We start from the raw sequence: 14,509 nt of genomic DNA, 5'->3' as shown, positions 1-14,509 counted from the left end.
AATGTAATTCACAGTAGAAATAAACATTTGTCATAGACGATGTGTTACATGGAAATGGCAAAATTATAGTTGTACTTTGCAGACAAGATTGTATGGTGTATCATCAATGCAATCAGCCTGAACGCAATATTGACTAGGATTACAATGTGATTTAGGTTTTAACATTGTTACTGTATGCATACACACACATCTACAGTTCATCAGTGGTTATTGAAGTGTACTTAATGCTAGCAAATACAGACATGGTTGGAATTCTATATACAGGGTACTGAAGATAAACATACCTTAGATTCAGTACGAGAATTCTACACAGACTTCTAGTCTTCTTAGATTCAATACTAGAATTATATACAGTCCATTGAGGTAAACATACCTTAGATTCAGTACCAGAATTCTATACAGGCCATTGAGGTAAACATACCTTAGATTCACTACTAGAATTCTATACAGGCTATTGAGGTAAACATACCTTAGATTCAGTACCAGAATTCTATACAGGTCATTGAGGTAAACATACCTTAGATTCAGTACCAGAATTCTATACAGGCCATTGAGGTAAACATACCTTAGATGCAGCACTAGAATTCTATACAGGCTATTGAGGTAAACATACCTTAGATTCAGTACCAGAATTCTATACAGGCCATTGAGGTAAACATACCTTAGATTCAGTACTAGAATTCTATACAGGCCATTGAGGTAAACATACCTTAGATGCAGCACTAGAATTCTATACAGGCTATTGAGGTAAACATACCTTAGATTCAGTACTAGAATTCTATGCTGGCCATTGAGGTAAACATACCTTAGATTCAGTACTAGAATTCTATACAGGCCATTGAGGTAAACATACCTTAGATTCAGTATTAGAATTCTATACAGGCCATTGAGGTAAACATACCTTAGATTCAGTACTAGAATTCTATGCTGGCCATTGAGGTAAACATACCTTAGATTCAGTACTAGAATTCTATGCTGGCCATTGAGGTAAACATACCTTAGATTCAGTACTAGAATTCTATGCTGGCCATTGAGGTAAACATACCTTAGATTCAGTACTAGAATTCTATGCTGGCCATTGAGGTAAACATACCTTAGATTCAATACTAGAATTCTATACAGGCCATTGAGGTAAACATACCTTAGATTCAGTACTAGAATTCTATACAGGCCATTGAGGTAAACATACCTTAGATTCAATACTAGAATTCTATACAGGCCATTGAGGTAAACATACCTTAGATTCAGTACTAGAGGTAAAACATATCTCAGCTGCAGTTCAAGAAATTATGTGGGGATAAAATGTTTCACTACGATGCCAGTTGAGAAAAGAATACTGGGGTTCTGTTATAGTCCATTGAATAAACTTATGTAATTCTATTACTACACGTTTTGGTAGGAACCAAGGTAAAATTAGCTATGTAGAAAATCAAGTTTGAATCCTTCCCCAGTTGTGCTTTTCTCATTGGTATTAAACTCAGGTAGGTATTACCTTGTAAAAAGGAACCTATAATCTGTACATGTATAGACATTTACTACTGAGATGCATTTGTAGATAAAGACATTTTATCTCGTAAGATAAGTTGCAGTCAGTTGATTGTATCTAGTGTTGTATTCTCCTTAGAGACATTTCATGTGAATAGATACTAAGAGCACATTCTGTAGTTGCTAGGTGATGACTAGAAAAAAAGTATCATTAGTTTTGTGGCTGGTTTGATAACATTTTGTTAAAAAATAAAATAATTTTGCAAAATGTTCTTACAGTGTTCTTTTTGATCTGCTTTTCCGACAGATAGACAGTACCATATATAAAGTATACAGTGAAGAGGTGAACGGCATTATGGGTAAGTTTTTTGTATTGCTGCGAGTGATGTATGAAATAGTTCCCCTGGCAATTTATCCTGAAATTAACCTTTTTGGTTTTCTTGAAGATTGGTGTCCAGGGGATTGGTATAATTTATGTGTCTGCCATATTTGTGGTCAAGAATCTATAAAGAAGTCTTACTCTTCGACTGTAGTTTAATAATGTCGTACATTTGTATGTGTCTAGGAAATAAAATGTTTTAACTTTTGCTGGAGTTTCTTAAAGAAACTCAACCCATTCTCAATTAAAGTCAAGAAAAAAACCCAGGTCATTTTGAAGAAGTTATCAAAATGATATTAAAATCCAGCCATTTTTTAATCTAATACGGCTGCCAAATACTGTGTTCATTGTATTATCAAACTAATATGGCTGCTGAATACTGTGTTCATTATGTTATTAAACTAATATGGCTGCCGAATTAAGTCAGCTTGTATCATAAATTGTCACAGTTATACTGAGTTTGCAGCCATTTTCAAAATCTAAGATGTGGGAAAAACCAAGTTATAATAATTGTATGGTGCCTGGGGAAAATTGTAAACTTACAGCTCACTTTGTGAATTTTGTGTTACATTTGCATGCTATACTAACAAAAACATAACCATTGATGAGATGAGTCCAGTGACCTTACACAGAGTGTCATTGGAACAGGAACACAAACGGCGAAAACTCTGTGTCTTCTGCAGTGAATGTGTCACAGCCATCAGTGAAATTTGACAAACTCAAAATATTAGTTGCATTTTTGATTGTCCAAGAATAAATTCTTGAATAACATATCATACAACATGTAATGAATATAGACTATTTGCATTAGGAACATACCTTGTGATTTGACTCTTTCAAGACAACTGAAAATACATTCACAAAAACAGTCACAGCACAAAAAATTTGATACGACTATCTATCAACATTTGCAAATTTGGGCCATTTGACATGTAAACTGGTGGTGCCTATTAATACTTCCCAGGGTTCAATTTGTGTTCATGCAGAGCCCCAGGAGATTATGGAAACGTCAACTACTGAACTCTGATTTCATCTCACTGTTTAGGAAAGGCACATGACATGATGCAAAAAATTGTTTACCCTGGCTTTAAAGTATCCATTATGAATACATGATAGTTCCAGCCACACTTAAATTCTCCTTTTGAGAGCATGTAAACACCACTATTATCAGATAAATGCTGTCTAGTCAGACTATTCATGACCTGGTTTCATGATATGAGGTTCTTTAATTGAGCAATGTCCTGTACTATGTTTAGTTGATGTCCACTTTCTCCTATAATGTATTTTGGGTCATTTCACATCACTTTAGCACTTTATGTTGTAAGTAGACATTGCTTTATATAACATTATGAACTTATCTGCAAATTGCCTTGACCATATTTTAGACACCAGTTAGCAGTACATTAGTGTGTGTGTGTGGGGGGGGGGGGGGCATGTTTCAAACACAGAAGACTTGATTTATAATGAAATATTCAACTTTCTCCTATTTATCTAGGTACAAGAAATATTTCTTACAAACCATGATGGTGCCAGAATCATTCTGCCATTATAGTCACCATTATGAGTATTGCTATATGTGAGAGGGGGAACTTGGTTATACTTAAGTGTTACAATGTATCTACAGAGAGTTTCTGTATCTATAAATGTACATGCTGTGTAGCTTGTTGTGATAAAACTGCCTATATCAATCACTATAATAATAGGTGCTTAATTTGATAAAAAAACTTAAACTCAAGGAGTATCAGGTAGATTAGCCTGAAATGATTTGGTGAGGGTATTTCTACTTCTGTTTAGAGGTCAGTACAAAAACCCTGAAGCATATACTTGCATTTGGAAACATATATGTACATTGTTTTTACAGATGACATATCAAAAGGAATAGAAGAGCTGAAGATTGGAGAAGGGAATATTGAGTCAAGTTTGGACAGAATGTTGAAAGGAATAGACAAGGATGGTATGTACACTCTATTTTACATGGAGTGGAATAGAATAGTATGTATAGATATTGTCTATTACATGTTGCATATAGTTGAACAGGATGGTGAGTAGACATAGGAAGTTGAACAGAATGGTATGTACATAAGTCTATGTTATGAGGAGTTGGTTAGGATAGTATGTAGACATATGTTACATGGACTTGGTCAGGATGGTATGTACACCTGTAGTCTATGTTACAAGGATGTGGTCAGGCAGGTATGTACACATGTAGTCTGTGTTACATGGCGTTGAACAGGATGATATGTACACATGTAGTCTATGTTATGAGGAGTTGAACAGGATGGTATGTACACATGCAGTCTGTGTTACATGGCGTTGAACAGGATGGTATGTACACATGCAGTCTGTGTTACATGGAGTTGAACAGGGTGATATGTATAAGAATATAGGAACACAACATCATGAAATGAGCTTGTCTTGGGAGATCAAAAATAAATCATCCCTAAGTAGGTAATTTAGAAATTGTTCAGAAAGTTCCGCATTTCATATTTTCATGCACTTTCTGAATTAATTTAAATAATGTTTCAGACTCCTACTTATCTTCACTTTCTTATTCTTGTTTTGTTTTGTTTACCATCTTTCCAAACTATGGCACAACACCAGGGCACATATTTTGTATCTGTTGTCTTATTTCTCTCCAGATGCAATGAGTGAGAATTTATGTTCAAAAGGTGTACTAGAAGTTATTACAAAACAACTTGAGGTCATTGAAGATCCAAAATATTTGGCGAAAATGGCCCAACTTGTAGCTGAAATGACAAAAACAGGTATGTAACATGTAGAATTCTAAATAATGATATTTCTGCAGACCACTTACCAAGGTGTATGTTATTGTGCAGGGAATCAAATTTTAACTTCATAAAATAATGAATTTTTTATCTGGTTTCTTCAGAATCTGTACGCATGCCATGTGTAAATGCTGGCTTAATACCTCCCCTTGTAAACATCATGACACACCAGGATTCTGAGGTTGTACTTCAAACATGTAGAGCACTGGGCAACATCTGCTTTGACAATGGTAAGTAGAGAGCACTGGGCAGTATCTGCTTTGACAATGGTAAGTAGAGAGCACTGGGCAGTATCTGCTTTGACAATGATAAAGTAGAGAGCACTGGACAGTATCTGTTTTGACAATGATAAAGTACAGAGCACTGGGCATGTATTTTCCCAGATTTGCAATAGATGTTAATTGACATCCAATCATTCTTCTTATTTACTCAATTCTTTCATATGCAGATGAAGCGAGGGCCATTATTGACCAATCAGGAGGTTTGGAAAAGTTAATGGATTTGATTAAAAACCGATGTTTGTCTGGTGATGTGAACAGTGAGAATCAAAAACTGAGAGTTGTTTGTTGTGGACATCTACTTAATCTAACAAACTCTAATGGTATGTTGTCAAGTCTTTTATTATACACTTATTACCTTGCCGTATTCAGGCAGTAGTAGATGGCTATTACCATGAGGGCTGTTATGTAGCAACTATGTCCTGAGAACCAAGGGAAATAGTTAATACAAAACAGCATGAGGAGGTAATACGACGTCTACTCGTGCCCGAATAAGGCCAGGTAATAAGTGTTTTATAACACATCACATTCTCAGGCACATATTCTTTCCATGGTCAAAACATCCCTGATAAGACTTCCGTACTACATGAATAATGCCCTAGGGAAAATAGAGTGAGAATAGTGCCTCCTATATGCAAATTGAAGTCACTATGGGTCAATAGTCCATACCATGTGATACAAGCTAAGCCAATCACAGAAAGATATATAATCACAAGGTATTGTAAATCAAATTAGTATTATGTCATACATAAAAATACATATTTATACATTGCCTTCTACAATGAATAACGCTACAATTATTATCCCTGGTACAGACCTATTTATGTATTTTATTTATTTATTTATTTATTTATTTATTTATTTATTTATTTAACTTATTTATTTATTTAACTTATTTAACTTATTTAAAGAGGGTAATCCTTTCAACCGTAAGGCTGTTCTCCCAAGGAACCCTCTAAATGTAAATACATAAAAAAATTCATTACAAAAAATAATCACAATTAGATACTTTAAAAGCACTGGCGCTAAATTACCAAAGCCATCATACACACATGAATCCAAAACCCTGCACACTAACAATTAAATATAAATTTAACATACATTAAAACACTTAAAGAAATTACTAAGGTGTACTCTAAATACACTCTGATGTGCAAAACTATGACTTATTACGGTTTGCTATGTACTATAATTGCACAAGTAGCATTTATACTTGATCAACTTCCTGGGGAGCATACAATCCATTCCAACCGCTGTACACTCATAGATTTCACATAGCAACCTTTGTCTTACTATTGATTTAACTCTCTACTTTATTTTATTTTATGATAATAATAATAATGTTGGTTTTTGTATAGCCCTTTCCCACTCTGTGCTCAAAGCACTTTACAATTATTACCCCTGGCTCAGATCTATAGCGGCACAACGGCCCTTTATACTTCCTTAACTCCCTGGGGAGCGTACAATCCATTGCAGCCTTTATAAGTGCATAGGATTAAAGCATTCACATTGCAACCTCTAACCTATCAGGTCAGTATGCCCTCTAATGATAGCCAAATTTTGTTGTTGTGAGTCAAACTGAGAAAAACTGACATTTCTTGTGAGTCACCACATAGTAAGAGATAGGGGAACACCAAATTTTGGTGCGTTACTAGAAATTGTGTGCATCAGTGGCGCGTCAAATTGGCTTAGAGGGCACACTGTATCTGGTCCCTAATTATACAGCTGGGTGGACTTTATTTTATTCCTATTTCAGAGGGCATACACAGTAAAGTATTTTCACTCGGTGCAGTGTCTGCATTAGAAGATTTCCTAACCAAGTATTCAGACGATGTACCTCTATGTGAAATGGTCTTACTGTGTATCGACAGTCTCCTAGAAACAGGTAACTATGGCAACTATCAATTATGAATTTAGATTCTGTATCGATAATGGTACAGGTTGTACATCAACACTTCATCATATCATACCCTAAGTTACATATTTAATGATAAATTCTACTGTTGACTTCAGTTGAATATTTAATCAACTCTCACACTGATAGAGTATCACCATATATCCATAAATAAAACAGATTTAATGTTTTTCAGCAGACAGATATTAGATATATTCATACATTCATCTATCTAGATATATTCACAAAGGTCTATTAGGGTATGTGTCTACATGTAGAATATGACTCTATTTATACCTTATCAGATATTATACCATGCACAAGGCAAGTTGAACAAAAAATATGGAATATATACTCCAGTCGTTCTACATTACAACAATGCACATCTATGTCATGACTACGCGTGTCTACGCTAGTAGTCCTGCTGTGTTCGAAATATGAGTCAAAACTGTCAAAATTGCCAGATTTTTTCTTTGATATTACTGGTGCTGGTATAATTATGTTATTGTCCAATATTTTTCTTCGATCAGGCAGAAAATACTAGTGACCTAAGGGTTGTCATTATGAGTTGCTAGACGAGTAATGACAAAGACTCCTTGTTCTGTTTTTGATGACCCCCACCACTGGGTTTCATATTTTTCATAGTATTCTTGTAAATATTTTATTGCAGAAAGTGGTAGAATGAAGTTTTCATGTAGTGAAATTGTACAAATACTGGTAAAGTTACTAGAGCAACAGGATGATGGTGAAATCCATGAAGCCATATTAGAAATCATATCAGTGCTTGCAGAGAATGGTGAGATATTGATTTACACAACAAGTAGTGTTATATGGAATGCTATATGTCTATATGTTTTCTTGTCTGTCTGTTTGTGTTTGTCTGTCTGTCTGTCTGTCTGTCTGTCTGCCTGTATTAAACTTGATTTAATACAACTATTATTCAGAGGAAAGCAGTCATCTGTCTGTCTGTCTATATGTCTGTCTGTCTGTCTGTCTGTCTGTCTGTCCATTTATCTTTCTGTCTGTGTGTCAATTTGTCTATCCATCCATCCATCTACCTGTCTGTCCATTCAACTATACATCCATCCATCTACCTGTCTGTCTGTCTGTCTGTCTGTCTGAATCTGTCTGTCTGTCTGCCTGTCTGTCTGTCCATCTGTTCCATGTACATTATCTGTATATAGCTATAGTACTAGAAGGAGAATTACTTTGAATTACTACCTAGTAATTATTCCTGTCAAAATGATTTGGTCATACATATGCAAATCTGTCTAAAAACATTTTGAAACATCATTTGTCACATGCCACCTTGCCAATTTTCCTTTTTAGACTTTAACCCTTACAAATAAAAAAATAAAAAAATACTGCCTCTTAAGTTAGAGTCTGTAAGGTATGCCATGATGGGGTGTGGGGCGCCCTCACACAGGAGGCCAGTGAAGGCAGAACAACACGATGTATCTTACAGTCTAGTTAAGTTAATGATTTCTATTGCAATTTTGCTCGTAAATCATACAACATTTCTTCATATACTGACTTCAATTGTATGTACACTCTGATAACCTAATAACTCATGTTACTTACTATTTTGCAAGTTAGATGGAAAGTTAATTATCAAATCAGTGTATCTGGGGTATAAAATGCTACATGTAGTTCAGATAGCTGACTACTCCAGAGTCTCGCTTCTGACATTATCATCTCAATCAAATTTTAAACAAACCATTTATATGCATACTGACTGAAAGCTATATGTAAATATTTGAATTCACACTGGAGGTAGTATTACAATAGTATGGTAGTAACCATAGAAACCAAGATGATTGTAATATTTTATTGTGATTCAGTTAAGGGTCCATGTCAGGGTATGATTAAAATGTGATTGAGAAAATAGTAGTTGGCCAGAAGGTACAAAAAATGATTAATAATAATAATCCTATCTAAATCTCAATGGCTTTACTGATAAAATAACAATAATATAAGAACCTGGGATTGAAAAAATGCCTGGTTTTAAAACCAATTTCAGAGTTTTATAGAGATACCTCAATCTGATTAAAATCTCTGATGTGATGAAAGTGGCTAGATGTCTATTTCGATTGCTTTGTGTTGTTTGTTTTGTTCTGGGCTTCTGGGAAGGCGTGATCACATTGATGCCAGACCCCTTCCGCCAAACAAGTGAAGTTCATTTATTGAGCTTGTGTGACATTATGCAATCGTCCCGAACAGAGAAAACTGCAGGCACCTGTGCAAATACCCCAATTATGCCATACTTGTACTTGTGTTGTGAGGTTTTAATATTATGTTATTGAGAAAAATAGAACAATATTTCTGTAACAGCAACTGTAAAACCATTTTGGCAAAAGTAACATTTCATTTTTATTTGACTTAACAGATTTAGTGAAAGTGAATTTGACAAAGTTTCATCTTGCTGAGATTTTGGCCAAACTGATGAAAACACATCGTGGATATCAAGCTAATTTTACTCACACAAGTAGAAGAAGTAGTGAAGCTTTTAGTCTGGAAAAAGCTGCTACAGATATTATAGTACTTATATTAACAGAAGGTAGGTAGATGAAATCATGAGACATTTTTACATCAATTAGATGTAGTGACCATTTACCCCAATAGTAGTATAAATTTGGCTGTAGCTGATCTTGAGTTACTGAAAAATTATGGTGATTCAGACAGCCCATAGCAAGTCCTCAAAAATTTCACATCACATATTAATAATTGTGGAAATTGAAAATGATAAAATAATTATCTGCAATGTGAAAATTCCTAGTTTATGTATATAATTTTTTTACAAAATTCGTTTTTTTTTTGTGTCCACAGATGAAAGTATGAATATTTTATTCAACAATGGAAAGGGAGAACTCTTGCAGGAAGTTTTGTCATCATGGTTACAGTCATCAAGCATGCAAAGAAAAATATCAGGAGCGTTGGTCATTGGTAACTTTGCCAGGAGTGGTAAGCATACCATCAAATAGAGTCTAAGAATCTCCAAGTGACCAAACAAAAGCATTTGGCCCTTGCATGAGTGAGGGCGCTAGTGCAGCTTAGTATGGTAAACTTGAACTTTTCGAAACCAGATTTTGCATAACTTAAATCTAGTATAACTAAGTGTAATCTTAAATGTCACGTAATTATGTGTTTTATTTTTTATTTCAGATGAACACTGCATCAAACTTGTTGAATGTGGAGTTTTGAAACCATTCCAGGAATTATTACAAGAGCATACTAACCCTGGTGATGTTGACATGAAATTACAACATGGTATACTTAGTGCTTTCAGAAACCTGGCTATTTCTTGTAAGTGTTAGTTAGTACTGGTTATCACTAGTAATACATAGCTAACTTAAACATGATCTACTCAATGCTTTCAGAAACCTTGCTATTTTGTGAGTGTTACTAGTTAGTCCCTAGAAGTATATAGCCAACCATTTATTTATCAGATTTCGAACATGCTATGCTTAGTGGTTATAGAAACCTGGATTGCTATTTCTTGTAAGTGTTAGCTAGCACTGGTTATCACGTTATACATAGCCAATGAGAACAATGATAAACCATTTAAATTATTTACAGAATGCAGAGCATTGTGTAGTCGATGCACAGTGAATTTAATGACACGTCTGGAGTCTGGAGTTGATCTTCTCATTAAAAAATGTAAATAATCTTTATTTTCAGCTGTCAACAAACCAATAATGGTCCAAGCTGGAATAGTCGACACAGTATTATTAATTATCCACTCTGAGATGGCACCAGTACAGTTTAAAATGTTAGCAACGGTCAGAATGCTAGTAGATGGACAAGGTAAATGGGTTATGCATTTGATTGGTTTATGGCAGTCATGTGATGTGCATGTGATTGTTATCAGTAGTCATGTGATGTGCATGTGATTGCTATCAGTAGTCTTGTAAGTCAGTGGATTAACAAATTGAATCATGGACTCTGGAACTTACTCTGAGAGTCTGTGAATAAATTTTATTCTGGAGTCTGTGGATAGATTTATCTGTTAGTGGTTGATTTGCTGTAGTTGTGGTGTCAGTAGTTATGTAGTGACAGTTAGAACTAGTGATACAACTTGTCTTTTCACAGCAGATGCCGCAGTGAAAGTTGGTGGAAATGAATTATTAATCAAGAGAATTATTGAACTGTGTGATGTTCCAGATCATGCTGGTGTGTCTGGAGAAGCCAACAGGTAAGAAACACACAAATCTGAAATATCTTTTGGATGATACATTGCAATACAATACTATAACAGTACAAATGTACTTGCCCCATGTTCAAATCCGACAAAACGATATCCACACTCATGTTTACTTGAAGCCCGCTTGTGTACACGCACTGTCCACATGCGAGTCAACACATTTGGCGAGTGATTCCACTGAAAGAACCCTCTCTGGTTCCATGTGTTTTCTTCCTGAGTTACTCGCGCGACACAAGACCTAATGTGGCTCCAGTAGTGTACACAATATATGTACAGAGTTACTACAGCCTCAAAAAAGATATATTGTTACCGCCAACACAATTACCCTTATACTGAAATAAACTGAAAATAGCATTTTTACAAATTTTTTTATTTTTTTGTCTTAAATAATGCAAAAATATACTCATATCATTGAATTTTAACAGCAATTCATTTTAACCTGTGTCAATTTTCATCAAAAAGTGATCACACCCACATTGTGATTTTAGATAAACTCTGTTATTAAAAGTACTACAACTTCACTATTTGTGAAACTTTGCTCATCAAAACTTGAAACCACATCTTGTACACTCCTTTTTGGAGAGAGAAGTTTGAAATTTTATGACTACAAATTTTTATGATGAATAAGAAAGATGTTTTACACCATTTATACTAGGCTCCTGGCAGCTCTTATTAAAAACTCTGGCTCCAGCATCGTCATGAAAACAATCGTCAAGGCAGGAGGATTACCATGCCTTGTTTCCATGGCAACTTCAGAGTATCCACTAATGCAGAATGAGGCTTTGGTTGCCATAGCATTGTTAGCATCAATCACTTTAGGTAGGAGAAATAAACAAACTTTTTATTATCAGTATTTTTTGGGAAATGTATGTAAATCCTTGTTTTATTATTGTGTAGAAGCAACAAAGATAATCCGATGTGAAGATTATCTTAAACTTTTTGGGGGATTTTTTTTTTCAAAACAAAACAATTGTTATATTTTGAAATATATAATAGTGAATTATATGCAATGTAGTTAAAATAATTTTACATTTTTGGAGTATTTTTGTTGCAAAATTTTTTTACAATCTATGTTGTTTATACTTAAAAGTAATGGCTAAAACCAATAAATTTATGAATTACTTTTTACCTACTTTTTACTCTCATGTGTCCTAGATTGATGCACCAAAATTTCTTTCAAAGCAGTCCACTTTTCACCATCAGAATTTCTAGTGATCACATTCATCTGTAGTCTGTGTTATTAGATAAACGGTAAACTTTAGTTTTCAAGATGTCCCTAAACATCTTTTCCTTATTTTATTCTCTTTGTTCTATTACACAGAAAGTTCTGAAGCTAACTTCCAGAGCAGTAATTTGATTCAACTGCTAGGTCAACTGCTGTCAGGGGAAACGCAACCAGAAGTCATGATCAACGTGTTAACTGTTACAGAATTACTCCTGCAGTCAGGTAAGCAATGAAATCTAATTGGCTGCTCCACATTCAAAATGACACTTTGCCCAAGTCCTAGACCAATCAGGAGATGTCTTTGAAACTAATATAGATTTTCAATAATATTATAAATGTACATTAAGATTGAAAACAGTAGAGACAAAAAAAGTGACAAAAGGAGACATACTATTTGTTTTATCTACTAGTGGACAAATAGATATTATTCCCAAATATTTTTCTTCGTTCAACCAAGGAATATATGACTGACATATAAAGGGGCTCTTGTCACTACAAGTCTAGCGACTTGTAATGACAACCCTTAGGACACGAGTATTTTCTGGCTGAACGAAGAAAAATATTGGGGTATAAATTAATAATACTATTGCCAGTAATATAAAAAAAACTTGTGGGAAAGTATTGCAATTTTGAGCATTTGGACTCATTTTTCAAACACAGCAGAACCAGTGACATAGACATGCATTGTCGAGACATTGACGCGTGTTGTCGTGACGTAGAATGACCAGAGTATAAATTCCATATTTTTGGTTGAATCTGGCTTGTGTATAGTATAATAGTCTTTATTCATAGGTAGTTAATGAACATTTTTAAGTACAGGTTGTGATTTCTGTTTGTTGTATATGTACATGAATGAATATCACATTGATGTATCCTGTTTGTTTTTTTACTTAATACAGTATGTCTGAAAAAGGACTTGAAAGACCATGAAGTGAACGGTATGGTGAAGAAATTGACTTCTAATAGCAACCAAATGATCAAAGATAAGGCAAAGACGGTATATGCAAAGATGAAATCATGAAAGACAGAATCAAAACATCTCATTACAACATATCCAAGACGTGATTGGTGTATGATGATCACATGAATATGATGTGATACAGTCCTCATATGGTGTTCTCCCATGATGGCAGATTGTCATGACGGATAAAAGTAGAATTTTTGTCCAAAAAGTAGCAAATTTAAGATGGTTTAAGCATAGAAAGAGTATTTGAAATACATGTATTTTAAAATGACAAGCAGAATGTCAAGATTGTAGTAACATCTTGGGTTCGACTAAAGTTCAGTAAACAGAAAATTGAGAGGGATGGAATTAGCAAAGGAAAGGTATGTAGGACTGGGTAGGTGAAGATAGCTTGACATAGAAAGTTTTCAACAAAATTTGGAGTTTGTTTTTGATCAACGACTGTTATTTGATATTTTTTGAGAGTGACTTTCTAGCTGAGTTATCGTGAGTAAATGAAATGTTATAGAGAGAGAGTACATACAAGCATGTGATACATACAGTAGTAAAAAGTCAATGTGTAGCAGTCACAGTTTTAATGCTTGTCAGATTTCAACAGAGTTTGGAGTTTGAGAAATGAGTGTAAAGTGTCGTCATGATATTGCTAGCAGAATTGTCACCAGTAAATGCATCGGTACAAAGTAACAATCGATGTTCCGATATCAAAGTTTGGAAGCTTACTAAATACAATACAACTGCTGCCTTCAATATGTCAGCTGACTTTATGTAATGTGACGCTGAATTACGTACTGTGATATCATCGTTATCCTGTTTATTCTGTGCACAATAAATAGTGTCAGTTTTTACGATGCAAGAGGAGATAAAAGTAATCTCTTGTAGATTATTGGATATTTACAGTAATTGAGTAAAATTAGAAAGAAAGAAATCTTCATGAATTTAAATCTCAAATATTATTTGTTGATTTATACAAATCTGTATCATGTACTGAAAAATGGAGAACATTTTTAAGAAACCCGTTCCTGTGTATCAGTAGTCTTGCTCATAAAGTTCATTGGACGATATTTAAAACATTTTTGAATTATTTAAACATCCATGTTACGGGGCCAATGATTTACATAATTTGAATATCCATTTCTTGTAAATAGACTTCCAGAAAGTTTTGACTGGATAAAGGTTAAATATACATGTTACAGGACCAAGTGATGTGTTTATAATATGAATATTCATAAGTATTGTTGATGCCCACCATTTTTTATTTATATGCAAATCTAAGTGTATTAGTATGAACAAAGAATTA

General features: G+C 34.3%; 1 protein-coding gene across 1 annotated transcript; it reads left to right on the top strand.

Annotated features, from left to right (window-relative positions):
* The first annotated feature begins 1,840 nt into the window (after positions 1–1,840).
* LOC144452522 (rap1 GTPase-GDP dissociation stimulator 1-like) lies at positions 1,841–13,269 on the top strand. Its single transcript, XM_078143623.1, has 15 exons — positions 1,841–1,844; positions 3,726–3,818; positions 4,504–4,629; positions 4,755–4,880; positions 5,099–5,251; positions 6,685–6,813; positions 7,493–7,618; positions 9,209–9,379; positions 9,649–9,783; positions 9,985–10,125; positions 10,501–10,626; positions 10,912–11,014; positions 11,679–11,842; positions 12,345–12,470; positions 13,148–13,269. The coding sequence occupies exons 1-15, from the start codon at positions 1,841–1,843 to the stop codon at positions 13,267–13,269; spliced, it is 1,845 nt and encodes a 614-aa protein (XP_077999749.1).
* Positions 13,270–14,509: the final 1,240 nt, after the last annotated feature.

The sequence above is a fragment of the Glandiceps talaboti genome, chromosome 22, assembly GCF_964340395.1.
Source record: "Glandiceps talaboti chromosome 22, keGlaTala1.1, whole genome shotgun sequence".
NCBI lineage: Eukaryota > Metazoa > Hemichordata > Enteropneusta > Spengelidae > Glandiceps > Glandiceps talaboti.
This window is presented reverse-complemented; position numbering and strand designations above follow the sequence as displayed.